Source organism: Gopherus flavomarginatus, chromosome 1 (genome assembly GCF_025201925.1).
Source record: "Gopherus flavomarginatus isolate rGopFla2 chromosome 1, rGopFla2.mat.asm, whole genome shotgun sequence".
Lineage (NCBI taxonomy): Eukaryota > Metazoa > Chordata > Testudines > Testudinidae > Gopherus > Gopherus flavomarginatus.
The window spans coordinates 78,494,105-78,512,851 of record NC_066617.1 but is presented as its reverse complement, the minus strand read 5'-3'; the positions used below and the strand labels follow the sequence as shown (position 1 = coordinate 78,512,851).

The 18,747-nt window shown below is 39.2% G+C and overlaps 1 protein-coding gene across 9 annotated transcripts in view; it reads left to right on the top strand.

Moving 5' to 3' along the window:
- The window catches only part of PPFIA2 (PTPRF interacting protein alpha 2), a 655,361-nt gene that overhangs the window by 410,711 nt on the left and 225,903 nt on the right, over positions 1-18,747 (top strand). For all 9 annotated transcript variants that reach the window (XM_050934433.1, XM_050934482.1, XM_050934424.1 and 6 more), the window contains one exon: positions 3,299-3,373. In XM_050934433.1, the coding sequence (XP_050790390.1) occupies positions 3,299-3,373 (75 nt within the window). The remainder of the gene's footprint in view (positions 1-3,298; positions 3,374-18,747) is intronic.

Genomic DNA, 18,747 nt, shown 5'->3' with positions numbered 1-18,747 from the left:
TGGTCGTCTGGCTCTGTGCTTGCAGTGCAGTCAGGCAGAAAGAAAACAGAATACCTTTTCTGCACCATTTGTGGCATCGCATAGCAAAAATGTCACCTAGAGGTGTATCCTCTGCTATGTTCTGATAGGCCACCACACGTCACCAGGACTAGTTTTAATTCTCTGTACTTCACAAACCTTATCTAGAAAGTGGGCAAGTATTGTTCCAGTTTACAGACAGGGCAACAGAGACGCATTTCTGATATTTCACAAAACCCTGTGGTTCTTCTCCAGAAAATTGCTTGACGTTTCTGTGCTTGGCTGCACCATATATAAAAGGGACTGATATAATGTGAAGCACTTTGAGGTCTACAGGTGAGAAAGCATTATGATAGTGCCAGCTATCCACATTAAGCACCTTTACCAGATGTAAAAATTCAAAACTATATGTAAAAATAAAATAGACTAGGTGAGAATATTCTGAGTCTGTGTCCACTCATTTATCTCCTAAGTGTCCAGGTAACACTTAGAATGCCAATCATTCAGACCATTCAAAAGCTAGATTAGGGTGTGTTTTTGTTGTTTGTTTTTCAAATAAATTTAGGGGGGTGCCAACATAGGATTTATTATAATAAATTTGTTGTAAACATTTTAGGTGGCTCTGGCCCACAGTTAGACTTTAATGTTTGTTCTGCCTGATTTATAGGTTTCAGGAAAACGTCACTAATGGGCTAATATTGTTTATGATAGCTCATTGTTGAGTTTCTATATAGAATATACCAGTGTGCTATTTATCACTGGCATTCTTTAGGAGAACATACATGACCAGTGTGAGTTCCTTACTCAGTTTTAACAGTGTCCATACTCAATTTTCCATTGAAATCAGTGGAAGGTTGAGTAAGGAAGGAATACAAACTGAGTCAAGTAATAACCAAGATTACCAGGTTAAACATTTATCCTGTTGGTTTAGAGCTAGATCTGGGAACTGCAGCTTCTATGGCACACAACATTCAGGAGCTCTGAGCATCATAACTGCATCAGAGACTAGTGTGCATCTTGAAAGGGAAGTTTCTCAAGACATCTATGTAATTTTTCATAGCTGCCCAAGGTTCTCCCTCCTCTCACTGTTGGAGTCACAGACTGCTGTCAGCCTAACTGGCTGACATGTATTGGCAGTCCCATGTTGGGGAATGATTGTTACATCTCAATTGGGGATGGAGAGTGGGATTCTTCCTGGGCAGTTTAACAGACAGATATAAAAAGAATGAATAGGCGTTTCTTTTGAAACAAACTGTCCTCAGTTGATGTAATGGTTGCTTAGGTTGGGAGAACAAACTGGAGCCAGCAGACTTAAGATTCTGGGGTGGGTCAGAAAGACAGTGGGCTGACCCTTTACTCTTTGGGGATTATTTATTTATTTATGGAAGGAAGGAAATTAAACCCTTTTCAGTTTAATTACTCTCCCACCAACTGACAACCCTACCTTTACTACTGCTATATGGTTTAGAGTGAAAAACTGGCATATGAATAGAGTGGCTCAATATGTAGCTTATTCATGGAAATTCCCTGCCCACTTTCCCTGAGTGGCTGTGCTCTCACAAACCATGTGGTTCCTCTCATTCATCCTTTGAGCCCAGGGCCTACTATTCCCAGGATTAGTGAGCCTGGCATGCAGCAACATATGTGGCTTTCTGGACTTTTTTATGCCTCACAGTTCCATATGAACAAGGGTCAGGATTGGGTCCTATAGTATTGCACTGTACAGAATTTAAGAGGTAAATTTTCAGATTCCATCCTCCAGCTGTGTTTGTGGCCCAAGGAGGTTTTGTACATTCAAATTCTAACACTATTCAAAATCCACATACTACAGTTAGAATTTTGTTAAAACATACACACAGGAGTTTACACCTGTAGAGCGCATGTGTTTTTATTTTGTGTTTGTGTGAGTGGCAGTCCTATGAAGTCTAATGAAGATTTACTATGTATAAATGTTTAGAAATCACCGCTGTAGATATTTTAGATCATTTGAATAAATTATGTGAACATACCTAGCATGTTCTTACTGCAGTTAAACTTGTTTTTCCTTTTTACTAAAACAATATGCTAATATATATTTTATTCAAATTAACTAAAACAAATAGTGTTGTGCAAGCAACAACTAGTTTAAGATACACCCTAGGCTTACATGATCTTTTATTTCATCTAAATTGCTACAAGGTTTTCTTTACATGTTAATTAATATAACTTGAATAACTTTCCATGATGCTGTTATTTTCTGCAAATGTATTTGCTGTCTCAACTTATTTAAATCAAATGTTGAAATTAACTAAAAATAAGACTAAATAAGTGTACACATTGCAGCATAGTGTTGACAATAAGTAACTTCAATAGTGTGCTAATATGTACCGTTTTAAATGTTAGCTATTTGTTATTAGTTCTTGTGAATAGTGTAGTGTTAGGTATGTATTATAAGCATTTGCAAAATACCGCTTTCATCAGTAAGGACAACAGGAGCTCAGAAGAGAAGTATTTTCCCTGAAGTTCTTAATTGATTAGCATTTCTTTCAGCATTACCTATGGATATGAAATAAGTGTTCAAACAAGTAGAAGTTTGTATGCCTTCAGTTGTATAGAATAAGTCACATCACTTTCTTGTGACCTTTTGTGTGGGCCGTAGACAGTATTAAGGGAAGCCCAGAAAATGGATAATAATGTCTTCTCTCATATATAATAAACTCTCATTTATTACAAACACAACATTAGCTTTTTGTGTATAGGAAATATATTTTGTAGATTCTTAATAACTTTTTGCAAAGATAAAATAAAGTGAACAACTTTACTAACAAGGATTAACTTGGTCAGTTACAAATAGTGCTGCACAAAAGTTTTTCAATTAGTTTGATAAATTAAATTAGTATTACCAGTTATTCTTCACACAATGGACTTTAATGTGTTTTCAGGAGTTCTTTTCCATACCATTCCTCTGGAACTGTTCCAATAAATTCTTATATTTAGTGTCTTGTCTACTTCTAGAAGGTTGCATTTACTGTACAATTTCATAGATTTAAAAGGAAATTGTATGGTAGCAGTGTTAGGCTTTAAAGGTTGTAACCTGATGCTCACACATGTGGCTTCACTCTTCTCAGAGTAAGGTTTAAAAGGCTTTCTTAGTTAACGTCTCTTTCATGCGTGTTCAGGACACAATACACATACCTGCAAACAGACCTGCAGATTGTACTGTAGTGTTTATGGCAGATTATATAAACCTTAAAGACTGATAGAAATCACGTTACTGCACATATTTTGGTTTTTCTTCTAGGTAAGGGAACGACTGAGGGTTTCTTTAGAAAGAGTCTCTGCACTGGAAGAAGAACTAGCTGCTGCTAACCAGGAGGTAACATAAAACACTTTCTCCCCATTTTAGGTGCAATTTTTCTAACATTCTGTCCCTTGTGTTTCCCATCACTATTATTGAAACTGTCACAAAACAATAAATTACATTCTGTATAGGCCACTGACCAAGGCCTATTGTAAGTGGCTGTCACATTACTAAAATCTTCTGCTTTATTCAGATCTGTCATTGTGAGCAGATGAAACAAACAAGGGCTAGTGACAGGTGCCAAACTTTTCTTTCCTTTACTAGATATGGAAAAGCCATGAGACAATAGATATGTGTCAGAAATTGTAAGCAATATAATAACTGCTAAATTGGAGTTTATATCAGATATTGCTATAAAATTAGGGACCTGCAGTCTCAACAGTAAGTACAATATTATAAATTAAATTACAGAGAAAAAAGCTAAAACTGCTACATAACCTATCCTAATAATATATTTTCTCTGTGTATGCATTAACATATAGGGTTTTTAAAATACCTAATCCTGTGCTTATTACTCAAGAATGAGGATTGCAGACTTGGCTCAGATATTGTACGATCCTTAGTTAATAATGAATATTGATATGTATAGGTTCTCATTCAAATCCATAAAGTTCAATGGAAGTCTTTCTGTTGACATCTACTATCTTAGGACCAGGGCTGTAGTCAATCATCTCAATATCCAGTTATTTTGGGGAGATTAGTTATACTCTCAGTCTTTACCAGTCATACACAAGGGAATTCTAAGAAAAAGCACTGTAGTTCTTGGTTTGCCTTCCGAGCCTGGTAAATATGCAAAATAACATATGTACTTCTAATTGTTCTTGCTTTACAATCTACAAATGAGTAATAAGTATATTAAATACAATAGAATTTTAGCTATTTGAACAGCAAGTATCCAAACCTTTCTAACAAGTTGCTGCTCTGTTTCCCATGTTTTGACTCCATTCTCTCTCACTGAATCCTGCTTATATGAATTATTCAAACAATTTTGGTGTCATCTATTACTATCATTTATCTGACATTCATCTCACTAGCATCTGGGCATCTTACAAGGCTTACATAGAAATATTCAAGAGTTCAATGAGAGAGACCAAACATAGAGCTCCCTGGATGCTTGTGGCTTTATTTTTCAGCTAGCAAACCAGAACTGAATCAATGTAGAGGGCATAGGCAAACAAGGGGGGTTCCAAAGGGGATGGAGGTAGGCTGTTCTCAGTGGTGGCAGATGACAGAACAAGGAACAACGGTCTCAAGTTGCATGAGGGAGGTCTTGATTGATTATTAGGAAAAACTGTTGCACTAGGAGGGTGGTGAAGCACTGGAATGGGTTACCTAGGGAAGTGGTGGAATCCCCATCCTTAGAGGTTTTTAAGGCCCAGCTTGACAAAGCCCTGGCTGGGATGATTTAGTTGGGGTACGTCCTGCTTTGAGCTAGGGGTTGGACTAGATGACCTCCTGAGGTCTCTTCCAACTCTAATCTTTTATGATTCTATGATTCTAAGTACACCTTGCAGCTCTTTCTAATAGTGGCCAGGTTTGTACTTAATTATCTTTCCACAAGAAGTGAAATACAGACACGCTTGGGTTTGCTACTGAGAATGATCTTCAGTGATAGTCCCAGCCAGCTGAATAATTGTGATTCACTGTAGAGGACAAAATACAGAATCATTTGCTTCTGATACTTATTTGTACCTTGGCCAATAAATACCCTACTGTGCCAAGAAGGTGACGCTTACAACTCTGGACAAAATCAGTTTCAGGGCTAGAGAATAAGAAACTGAGTGTCCAGTAGTGAAATTTAATCTGGGCCGTTCTTAGAAACTTCTCTTCTAAAGCAAGCTCAGTCTGAGCAGTAATAGGCATCAGTTTGGGGAAGGGAAAAGAATGCAGGGATAATAAATATACAGATTAAAATGAATTGGAAATGAGGATATTGGAAAGGCTTCCTTGCCTGCCATCCTTAGAAATGTTATACAGACTTACTGTGTTAATAATGCTGAAAACATTTAGAAGGACTTTAATCAACAAAGTCTGACAAGATCATTTACACAACATGAACATTGATATTTCAGTTTCTTTCAAGGTACTTCCTGTTATAGCTCAAAACTGAAAATGTATTAAATAATAATAATAATAAAAAAGAACTTGGCAAGGAGATAGACAGTAGGGAATTGATGAATTACATTCAAACAATCAGTGCATTTTTAACAGGAGTTCAGATGATGTTCACAATTATTTAATTAAGCCCAAAAATGGATTAGACAACATCATTATATAGGGGCTGATTTAACACCAAAATCTCCAGTGAATGCCCAGCCAGTGAAAAGGCATTGTAAATTGGATGTAGTGTATATGAAAAGAAATGAGGCAAGTTTCCAAGACAATTGGATTCAGGCCTTTCAGTAATTTCTATATTGCTGTCACTATGTGTCTGTTCTTCTAAAACACTCACTACTAATTGGCAATGTTCCTCCCTTGATAATTCATATTATTTTTCTCCATATCCATGTTCTTATCATTGTAACAGCACACTCCATAGTCAGGACTAATATAGACACCTAAATGATGGCAGTAGGTTGATACCCTGATTAAAATGTTGTATCACTAAGGAAAGACACACACAAGATCCAGGTTTAGTAAACCACAGGAACACGTTGATATCTGCCTAGGTCATGGCTGCCCTGACGAAAGTGCTCAAATCCACAAAGAATCACGTAAGAAATTCAGAGAGGTTAGGCACTTACTGAGACCGATACTCCAAACAATAAACTCCTACAGGCTTACATAGGGAAAAGATAAATAAGAGCTTGTACTCCTAAATAGGTTTTGTAGCATAATTCCTAAATAACCAGCATTAATAAACATAATAACAGATGTGAGAAATTTAGATAACATTGTGAACACAGGCAAAACCTGTTTGGTTTCAGCTTTGGTTATAAACCAGAAACTTATGCAATAATTTAAAGCTGGCAGTAAACGAAAACCTGTGTAGTTGAAACTGCAGGAGAGTTGAGATAGGCAAAAGATAATTACTGAAACTGGAATTTGGTCTGAGCTTTCACCTCTCAAGGGCAACTTCTTCTACTGTTTCCTGGGGTTGTTTCAACCCAAAGCTCTTGGTAACTTTACTCTGTGCAAGGAGGTGTCAGGAAATAAATCAGGAGACACGGCCGTCCGACCGATAGATGGCTGGCACGAACAGGACAATGCAAGAGTGCTTTCACTTAAAACTAAACTTTACTAGTCTCAAGCACTTACGCACGTCTGCAGCAAGTTAGTAAAACACCCTCAACCCTTGATAATTACCAAAGCTGAGTGTGACTCTCGAGTGACACAGCAGCAGGCTTCCAGTGGCCAAATCTTCTGTCTGCTGGTGGGGACTGCAAGATGTATCCAGAGGGAGAGTCCAAAAGAGTCCCCAAACGAGTCCAACTGTCTCAAGCTTTTTCCCCTTATTTATACATTTGTCATAGAATGACATGTCCCTTAAAGAAACCTTGTTAAGTAAGCAGTTTCAAGCAAGAGGTTCCTTCTGACTATCGATTAACCAGGTGTGGGTTTTCCAGAGTCTGCAGCTCTGAGACCCCAATAAACATTCCTGCTCTTTTTAAAATGCATGTATCAACAACTTCAACACAAGTCTTATCAGGAAGGACGGGGGGTCAAGCTGCCCTTTCCGTGGCACCCAAAACCCTCTCCCCTCCTGCCTTGTTCAAGCCAAGATTGCTGAATGATCAATTCACAGCTTGCTGACTAGGTTGCTTTTTAACAATAAGCCATAGTGGTTTTATGCACTTTACTGGTTTGCCAAAGTCTCCCGCACGTTGCTGGGGGGAGATAAAGCTAAAAAATAAAATTATAGCTGTTGAATAATGCCTCAATGAGTAGTTTTGTACCACGACTAAATTTGTTCACTTAATAAAGTGAGATAAACAAAATTCTGTTCCAAAATCAGTGTTTCCTATATTTGTTAATGGAAACCTTGATTTTTGGGGTGCTAATATCCCCTAAGACCTAGTTGTCAACATCCACACTACTTTTCTAGAAAGAGCTGTGGGAGCACAAGTGGCCTTAAGCTGCTTCTATGTCACCAGCATGCTGGACAAGTGACCTATGGAGAAGAATCTCCCCTACTAAATCAGCAGCATCACTTCCTACTGAGCCTGTGTTTTTCTTGGTCTACTGCCTGGACTCTATCTAGTTAAATAGCTATTTGTGAGGTTTCCCTAACTGGGTTTGACTATAGATATTCTGATGGTAAAGACAATATTTTAATTCCTAGATGCCCTAGGAAAGGTGCTCAGCTGTACTTTTCGAAACCCACAAATATTCTCAAAGGATACATTATTATTCTGTTTCTTTGCCTTATCCTCAAATGAATGTACTATAGAAATGATGCAGGTTTTATAAAATGAAGAAATTTTTGAAGATTTACAAAAGAAAATCAGAGTAGAGTTTTTTGGTTTTTGTGTTATTTTTTAAATCAAGAAAGATATAACATGTACCTTAAATTATCACAGGACCCATCATATTAAATACAATATGTTTAGTGGAGAATTTCCCAAACTAAGTTACATTAGCTGTCACGTTCACTGAGCAGTCCTCCTTTCGTGTTCTTTATGATTTGCATTTTATATCTTCCGTATTTGCACTTATGATGCTTAAGTTTCATTTGCTTTCTATTGAAGTGTTGTTTACAAACAATAAAAATTAAGTTTTAAGGACTCAGTCCTACAAGGGGCTGAGCAACTCCTATGTGTTCTGAATGCTTTCAGCTCTCTTACAAGTCAGTGGGAGTTGCTGGTGCACTCACCATAGGGTGACCAGATGTCTCAATTTTATAGAGACAGTCCTGAATTTGGGGTCTTTTTCTTATATAGACTCCTATTGCCCCCCACCCATATCCCGATTTTTCACACTTGTTGTCTGGTCACCCTAACGCACCACCTTAGAAAATCAAGGCCTAACAACACTTTGGGGAACTTTCTTGTTTTTGACAACTAGAAACAAGATGGTGGTAAAAGTCGCTGAGGGGCGGCATTCTTAAGTCCTGTTAATTTCCCCATAAAGAATATTACTGCTGTAGGTTTTTAAATATGAGTTCAGCTATAGTATGTAATTACATACAATAGTCACCATTAAAATGCTAGCATTTGCCTACAATTATCATACAGTTGTGTTCTGGGATTACCACATTTTTCTTTAATGTTTATAATAGGAGATGTATGTGGTCACATTTGGCAAGTGTTGACTTTTCATTATTTTTTTTCTGTAGCTGTTACATATATACTAGCTTTTTGCAATAGTTGTCGGGGGAGTTGGTCATAATAGTTAAAAGAACTATGCATACTCACAGGTATTCATATAAACACCATACCACTCAAGTGCGTCACTGGTGGTGTCTTTCCAGAAGCCACACTTCTACCTATTCCAAAGGTCCCAGATGTGCGTAAATAACTGTGTGGGAGATGGTTGTTATTAGCAATTGATTTCTGCTGCTGGTCCTCCAGCTCACAACAGGTGGTGCATCCAATACTGAAGTTTAGTACTCTGCTAACCTCTGCCTGGGAACATTTGTCAGATAAGATAGAAACTTGTTCAAATACCAACCAGTTTCTGACAGCCACATCTTTTCCCACTAATATGAGTGGGACTTGCCCCATTTTTTAACAAGAGCTAGAATATAAAATTGCCTGCCCGTCTCTCTGTTCTGTAGCATTCCAAGGTGTATTATTGAGACTGCTGGCAGTCCTCATAACCCCCACCTTTTGATGTACTGTTACTAATATTATGAAATTCAGTCTTCATTAAGAGCTTGATTAAATTATGGACATCTCCAGCATACTGAATCAGATACTTAATTAAGTTCTATTTATCTCAGAGAAAAAAGCAGGCAGTGAACACTTGGCCCCAGGTGCTTGCTGTCCAAATTAGAAAATCTCCAGGAGCCAGTTGAGACTTGGGGCACATTTAAGAGACTCCAGCAGCCTCTGAAGGATGCAAATTCAGAGTGCCTGGAAACATGATGCAGCTTCATGTGGTTGTAACATGCTTCTCACATCCCCTTCTTGCACCACTGCTCCGTGGAAAGGACGATTCTTGTCACTTCCATCAAATCAGAGTTCGCTTTATCCCAGAACCATCTGAAGTCCCAACAAGCACTGTTTCATCTAGAAACTACCTCTAAACCTTTCCGCCAACTCTTGTCCTTACCACCAGGCCTTGTAATTTACTGGCTCAGTATACTGGAAGCAACCCTGATTGTGGAATTTATTGTTTACTTGCAGGATATGGACGGATAGCTCAGTTGTTTGAGCATAGGCCTGCTAAACCCAAGGTTGTGAGTTCAATCTTTGAGGTGGCCACTTAGATATCTGGGACAAAATCAGCACTTGGTCCTGCTAGTGAAGGCAGGGGGCTGGACTCAATGACCTTTCAGGGTCCCTTCCAGTTCTATGAGATAAGTGTCTATCTATCTATATAACATAAATTCCCCACCCCTTCCTAGCTGTGTTACACCACAAGTGTTCCACATCTGTAAAAGCCCACATATTGGCAACATCATATGGGACCCTCCAAGACCCTTTTATTTTAGTTCAAACACAGGCTCTTCCATTTTCCTGGATCAAATGAGTAGAAAACCACAGGGAGATCATTCAGATTTCACAGAATGTTTTATCTCAGAGGAAAGATCATTGTTCTTGGGGAACACTGGCAAAACCCCTGTGACCTCTGTAGAACACTGACACAAGTGCATCACGAAAGAGAGCATAGGTTTATCAGTCACTGCACCTCCAAACTCTTTATCTCAGCATTTGTTGCAAATGCCAAACACTAATGCATTTTCTCCATTCAGGGCCAGCTCCAGGCACTAGCCTAGCAAGCAGATGCTTGGGGTGGCCACAGGGAAGGGGCGGCACGTCCGGCTCTTCGGCGGCAATTTGGCGGCGGGTCCCCCGCTCCCTCTCGGAGGGAAGGACCTGCTGCCGAAGACTGAAGCAGTGGCGGTAGAGCTCCCGCAGATCGCAATCACGGCTTTTTTTTTTCCCCGCTTGGGCCGGCAAAAACCCTGGAGCCGGTCCTGTCCTCATTAACTGAGAATCTCCTTTGACCTGGGTATCTTTAAAGTCCCTATCAGTACTGTTCCTATTAGAGGTAATCTTTAATGGACCCTTGTGACTGTCTCCAAAATTGGATCCATACATCTCCTGTGTCTTTTCCAGGCACTCTATCCTCCTCTGCTGAATTCTACTCATCCTTTCCAGGATAAAATTAAGAAGCAGGGTTATTCATCTCCCACTTTCAGGGCTCTGAGTGAAGTTGCAAGAAGGCTGGATCATAGGCATTTACTTCATATAACTGCATGCTTGTGTGACTGCTCGCCTCCTCTTTGATTGGCCTTTGCTGAATGGGCATCAGTAAATGTCTAATATTTGCTGGAATTCACTTTATATTAAAACACACAGTAAAAGTTACAAAAATACATTACTGAGCTCCTCTTTCTTACAGGTGAGAATAACCTTACCGTTAGGAGTCAAATGATATTATATAGAGATAGGAAGATAAGAATTGCTATAATGTGGTCTATCTGTAAGTAGCCAATACCAGATGCTTCTAAGAAAGGTGCAAGAAACCATTCCTAAAGAAAAGTTTTCTCTTAACCCAGGGTGGTTAGTGATGAGCTTATGATACATCCCTTATTTATCTTTATAGTTAATTACTATTATAGCACCCATGGAATCAGTCATCAGTAATCTTAGCACTTAATTTTAGAGATCACAATAAAAGGTTGATTTGGGGGTTGATTCCTTTTAGCCTGTTCCATGAACTTCAGAAAATGCAGTCACTTGGTGTTAGCTCACCTATGCAGTCACAAAGGGCCAAAACCACAAATGAAATTCTTTGTTTCTTCTGCACAAGGTGGGACCAGAAACAGAGAAATCATATGGGGACATTCTGCAGTTCTGGAAAATTTTCGCTCCACCTATTAAGAATAATGCAGCACAGCATAGTTTGTGCAAGTATTATTACCTGCAAATATTTAATTTAAAAGGATAACCGTATCCATTATAGAGTGCTGTGTTTACACATAGTTCTACGTACATATATTCAAAGCTACATATTTGAAAGGTTCACAACACATTAGCATATAAACCCATTTAGTTGCATTACTCTCTTGATAACATTGGGCTTGTGCATTAACGCACCATGGAAAGTACACTCCATAATACAAAACGATTGATTTGGGTAAGAATATTATTTGGATAAACAGTTTTGATAAGAAAAATGTTTTTTACTTGAACATGTGTTATATGTGATATTTATCTCAAACCCAACCTGAAACAAAGATAATAAACAGGAATCACTGGATGAAATTCTGTGGCTTGTGTCATGCAAAAGGCCAAGCTAGATGATCATCATGGTCCCTTTACAGCCTTAAAATGTATTAACTCTATAAGGAACATTTTGGTGTAAAACCATAATATGCTTTACATATAAATATTCCTCACCCCATTGTCTTTTCTCTGGGTGATGAAGACAAAAGTTACTGTCTCCTATAGTCTCCATTGTGTGTTATATTTATCCATTGTTTTAAAATTCTAAAATCATGGGTTGTACAATTATAATTCTGGAGAGAGCTCCTCCACAGTTAAGGTTGTATTCTGTGTCCATTACAAAGCACTTTTGTCCATTACCATCTCTACTATTAGCACCACCATGCCACTTGTAAAGAGATCGATCATCTTTCAACATGATTTCTGTAACTTTCTACCATAAGCAATTAACATTTCTCAGAGAAACATTACGTGAGTGAAAAAAGGCCATACACTTTTTTCAGTGCTGGCAAATACTGGTTTCTGAACATTCTTTCAGTGTGCATGGTACAACATTTCACTGAGACGTCTTATCTCTTCTGTTGACTTCCCAAAATACAATGAGCCTGTTTCTATGGCTGACCACAAAATATTGCTGATAAGACTGTGGCATCTGGCAGAAGTAAATGGGTTATTCAGCAACTCCATTCTTTCTTTCCTGAATAGTTCAGAGTGGTATTGTGTAGCTGTTCATCTACCCTGCTGGTCTGCTCTCACATGTAGTCCAGCAAGGTTCTACTCTGCCACCCCATCTCTTCAGAACGTGGCCACTTGACATATTTTGAAGGCTTTAAAACTGCACTACCATCAGTGATCTGGTAACATTGAAATCTACATCACTTTCTCATCATAGCTGAACACCTCCGAAGTATTTAAAAATGGAAATAACAATAGCAATCCCGCTTTCTGCCTAGTCTGTAGGCGAAACCGCTTGGGGTGGGGGTTGAGGGTGAGAGAGAATGGATGTGTGGCATGCTTGTGTGTGTGTGTGAAACTTGCTTTTGGGGAAACCTTAGCTGAAGAGATGGGGTTTGCATTTCATTATGAATGCAATGAGATTAGTAGTCATTCTTACCTCTTTTGGTAGTGTTTGTGTTGTCTGTTGTAGGCAGGTCAGTATCTTGTGCTTATTCTGTTTTGCAATCAGATTCCATACAGGCAGACAAATAAAAATATCATTAAACCCATATGTATTCCATGATACAATTTTTAAATTGATCGGCCTGCTCCAAGACATTTCTAGCTACTGTTTTGGCCATTAAGCAATCAGTTTCTGTGAACTAAGTTATGCCTTAAGTCCTTTATGAATATCCCTGTTTGTCCAATGCCAACATTTTTCTTACTTCTTTGGGTCAGCTCTCTGATATTTCCACTCCATTCTACTCACTTTTGAACATATATTTTCTAATGTATTTTATTGTTTAAAAGATTTGTAAGGAGATTGAATCATACTGGCACTGATTTATTTTTGAAGAGCAGAAGATATTTACTTAGCTTCACTGCTTCTATTTACAAAACAGCATGAGATCTCCTAATAAAACTCTAAATTTTTTGCTGTCATGGCTCTGTATGTACAAATGAGCATATATACTGTGTAAGTTGCTCTTAAGGTTTTATCAATAGAATTTTTGTTTCCAATGGCGCTGTTAATTGCACCTTTTTAACAAAAGGAAATACAAGTATCTTAAGACACACATGAATAAAGGAAACAAAGAGCAAAAAGCTACGAAAAATTGTTTGCTAGTTCTACTATTTTTTTTACCATTCCCCCAAACCTGCTGTGCAACCATGAAGCAATTGTTATAAAATGGTTCCCTGCTGAGTTTTAGATGTTTGACGTCTATTTTGCAAATCTCTTCAATCTACCCCTATTCTATTTGGCTGAAACATTTATCTTGATGAAACCTTGATCCCCCACGAGTAGAAACATTTTTTTTAATGCCTTGCTTTTATCTCTGTCTTCATGATAACTGCGGATTAAAAATTGCCATGTTTTCCTATCCTCTTTCTCTGTTAACACAAAGATTACCACTGAAATTAGCACTTTAATCAAAAAAGAGCAGAAACCTGGCCCATTATTTTTTCTTACAAAAGTGTGTTAAAATATTTTCTAAGGTTCGCTAATTGATTTTTTAAACAAGCCACATGCCATTATTTCAATGTAATAGATTATATCTTTCTTTTGTTCTCTGATCCATGTGTGCATTTTAGGAAACAAATGTACGTACCAAATTATCTATTGTTTGACAATCTGATATGATTTCTCCCCCTCAAGGATTTAAAGTATCACTATATATGTGAAGATCATCTGCCTCCCTTGTCGCTCCGACCACGTCCTCTCTCCCTTCCCCTCCCATTTGAATCCCTCCACTGAAGACCTCCTCCTCAGGCACAAGGTTCTTGTTTAATTTTATGGCTCTTTGCAACTTAGCCTTCACCCCATCTAGCTAACCTAGTAACTTATTGTGACATCGACCTCAATCTTATCTCTGTCAGCGTTCCCAGATGTACCGTCCATCAGTCAGCTTCTCACTCAAACACATCACAGTTTTTCTCCACACTGCCTTTTATGCCTGGGAAATCTCCCCAGTAAATTCTGTATAGAGATACTACCTTATCTTCCTTCAAATCCCTCCTTAAAACTCATCCCTGTCATGATGCCTACAAAATTGTGCCTGCTGATCATAATAAGGCAGGTGAGGAGATCTGACTATTCTTTCTCCTCTAACCTTTCCCTACTCCCCACTTCTGTCCCAGTTTGGAAAGGCAAACACATAAACAGCATAACTAATAAACAAAGCGGTGCAAGTTCTTCACCATATCAATTTGCCTGTATGTTAGATACTCATCAGCCTTGCTCTGTTTGTGTGCTTTAGATTCTAAGCCCTTGGAGGCAAGAATTGTCCCTTTTCCACATTTGTTCAGCAGAGCCCAGGACAGTCTTTGAGAGCTGCAATGACAGAAATATGTACTGCTCCCTCTAATAATAATGTTTCCACATTCATATTTATGTAAATTTTAAACCAGGACTTGAGTTGTGCTGGAATGCTCCAGAATGCCTTTCCAGCACCATTTTGGGAGCCAGAACTCTGTTCAGGCACTTTTGATGCTATTATTTATGATAGGGGAGCCTGGGGTCACAGGCTGGATGGTTTATTCTGGTGTCCTCTGCCATTCCCCTCCACTGCAGCCCAGAGCTCCCTGCTTCAGTACAGTCCCCGCTAATTGCATGCACAGCTGAGTTGAGAAGTACACTGGGGGTGAGTGTCACTCCCTTAACCCCACGCTTGACTGCAGGAAAGGGGAGGCTGCTCTGCCCACTGCCAGGATGTACCAGGGATTTGTCTGGAGAGCTGTACCACTGATGGATCAGCCAGCACTGGCGGGGAGGCTCTGGTGGTGTCGCAGTATAGCTTAGCCCCTGGCAGCAGTTCCAAGGCACACTGTAAAAGGGGGTACAGTGTGTAACATGCTGCCATGGGACTCACAATTCTCCCCAGACCCATGGGAAGCTGCCTCAGTTTGCATTACCCTCACTTCTGAGTGATAGTGCCAGAAGTGTTGTTTTGGCATGTCTTTTTTTTAGGACTCAAGCACTGATCTGAACAATTTTTTTGTTACACAGCGATTGCCCTTTAATTATGAATCTTGTGACTAGCAATTTCCTGCAATAGCTAAGTCTGTATATTACTGTGGGCCAGGGATTGTATGTAATTCAGTGTGGGAGGGTGACTACAGCTCCTCCAGAATTAAGAACAGTGCAGGGTGATTAGGCAAATTCACTCAGGTTGTAGCACTTCTAGAGTCTAGGTACCCCCCACCTGGAGAGGCTCACATACATAGGTTCAAACTGGATTCCCCAGACAAAGAAAGGACTTTTGGATAAAAAGCCTGAGTTTAAACTGACTCAGGGTCACCTTTCTGATCCAGCAAACAGACAGAACCTTCGCTCCAAGGGGGGTCCCCAAAACATAGGGTACTGTTGGAAGGACTGACACCAGCCAGAGTCTGAGATTGCAGTTGGGGTGATCTCTGGTAAACTTTCTAGCGTGTGTGTGGGTCAGGGGTCACCAGCCTTTTAGAAGAGCTGTGCCGAGTCTTCATTTATTCACTCTGATTTAAGGTTTCCGTGCCAGTAAAACTTTTTAACATTTTTAGAAGTTCTCTTTCTATAATTCTATAATATATAACTAAACTTCTGTTATATATAAACTAAATAAGGTTTATAAAATATTTCAGAAGCTTCATTTAAAATTAAATTAAAACATCGAGCCCCCCAGACCGGTGGCCAGGACCTGGCAGTGTGTGTGCCACTGAAAATCAGCTTGCATGCCGCCTTCAGCACACGTGCCATAAGTTGCCTACCCTTGGTGTAGGTTTTTCTGTTGTGTTTTAATGTGTTTTCTCTGTAATGTTTTCACTTTAAGAATTGGTGTGCTTGCTTAGAAAGAGCTGTGTGGAAACTCATAACTGCTGGAAATTACATTGTTCATAGCATTTGAAGAGTTAGCACATTGCAGATGCTGGCCTGACTAGGCAGTCCAGCTTGCTGAAGGTATCACAGTGTCAGTGGAGATCTGTGCAGCCTGGAAATGCCCCAGCTAGGAGGGAGGGAGACAAGTCTCCAACCAAGAACGGTGATGGCTAGTGATCCAGAAGCCTGGGGTGGGGCAGGGGAGAATCTTATATTTTTAATTTGCAGGAATGAAAATAAATTGGATACTCTGAGGTACTTGCAATATATTGTGGTGTTATTTATCAAAAATGTTATTTAAAAATGGCTAAGCAATTCTGGCATTATTTAATGTTATAATTATAATATGTTGTCATGCAAAAAATCATTGATGCTCATCATCTATTGAGAAGACCTGCTGCTGCAAGTGATAATCCAGTTTTTAATTAATTTAACAAGAATGTAGTACTGGAATTTTTATGACAGTGATTGTTAATTATTAATGTTTTAGTCTACATATAAATTGTATATGTTGCATTTGAATAAAATGTTTAAGCCAGTGGTTTATCAAAATTGAATAAGCAAAAGTAACCTTAATTTTTAATAGGCTCACCTATAATAATAGGTGTTGTAATTAAGCTGTGAGCCAGCTGATAATAAATCATTTGTATTTTCATATTTTGAAAATATTCTTTAAACTACTTTAACTGAATAAGACTTGGATCTCCCTTACTCTGCAGAAATACCAGCTTGTATTCTGGCTTATGACCTGTGACTGTGAAGCCTTACATAATTTCCCCCCACATTTTTGTGTCAGAACATTGAGTCCTATTGTAATAATTGGGACTACAGATTTACTTGCATTGTAATCTCAACTGTAAAAAGTATTTAAGATGATAGAATAACCTATAATAACAGTCAATGGAAAATAGGTCATGTTGTTTTCAACAGTGAATGCTATAAACAGGTGCAAGAAAACCAGAAAGAGACTAAATTACTACAAACCAAAAAAAGGTCACGTTGATATGACTGCCTGCCATCTCTGTCAGAAAGCATGGATCCTGCACTGCTTATTGTGATGAGCGTTATGAACACAATGGGTCTGATCCCTGCAATATTTCATGAGCTGTGAGGATGATGATGATGATGATGATGTGGTGGTGTCTGCATGGCTGTGTGCCATGGACGGAAACAATTCAAGATTGCTGTTGGCATTCATAGAGCAGGTGCACACAGTAAACCATCAGCTCTGGGCTTGAGAAACAAGCACTGAGTGGTGGGATTGCACTGTTATGCAGGTATGGGATGACAACCAGTGGCTGCAGAACTTTCGGATGTGAAAGACCACATTCCTGGAGTTGTGTGAGAAGCTTGCTCCAGCCCTCTGGCATATGGACACAAAAATGAAAGCTGCACTAATGGTGGAGAAGCAAGAAGCGATCACTGTGTGGAAGCTGGCAATGACAGAATGCTACCAATCAGTAGTGAATCAGTTTGGAGTGGGGAAATATACTATGGGGGCTGCAGTGATGTAAGTGTGCAGAGCCATTAATCATCTCCTGCTATGAAGGACTGTGATTCTGGGCAATATGTGTGAAATAGTGGATGGGTTTGCAGTAATGGGATTTCCTAACTGCGGCAGGGCAATAGATGGCACGCATATCCCCATTTTGGCCCCAAACCACCTTATGACAGAGTAAATCAATAGAAGGGGCTACTTTTCTATGGTATTGCAAACACTAGTGGATGACCATGATTATTTCACCATCATCAATGTGGGCTGGTCAGGGAAGGTGCATGACACACGCCTCTTTAGGAACACAGTCCTGTACAGAAAGCTGCAAGCAGGGACTTTCTTTCCAGATCAGAGGATTACCACTGCAGATGTGGAAATGCTAATAGTGATCCTGGGAGACCCAGCCTACCTCCTGCTTCTGTGGCTCATAAAACCTTACACCTTGACAGCAGCAAGGAGCACTTCAACAACAGGCTCAGCAGGTGCAGAATGACAGTCGAATGTACCTTTAAAGGGGTGCTGTCTCCTCAGCAGGTTAGACCTCAATGAGGAAAATATCCCCATAGTTATAGCTGCCTTCTGTGCCCTCCATAATATATGTGAATCAAAGGGAGAGAAATTTTCCCAGGGGTGGACCGTGGAAGTGGAGCAGCAGTCTGCTGCTTTTGAACAGTGCTGTAAGAAGGGCTCAATGGGGAGCCATTTGGTCAGGGTGGCTTTGAAGGAGCATTTTAACAATGGGCCACTATAATGTGTTTAGCCAGGCTTTTTGTTTGTTTGTTTGTACCATGGTATAAACCTTGTAATGATTACTATGTGTGTGCTACTATAACACTGCAAATGCACCTCTTGGAACTGTCTCTGAATGTTGCAGTAGTCATCATATATTGGAGAATAATAATGATTCATTCACTATCCATAAGTACATTTTTATTCCACACCCATGCAAACATATTTATGTATTGGTAACCTAACATTTTACATACAGAGAAAAGTATTTTTAAAGGGGAAGCACATTTGCCAATGAGGCTTTCAGAGTTCTCTG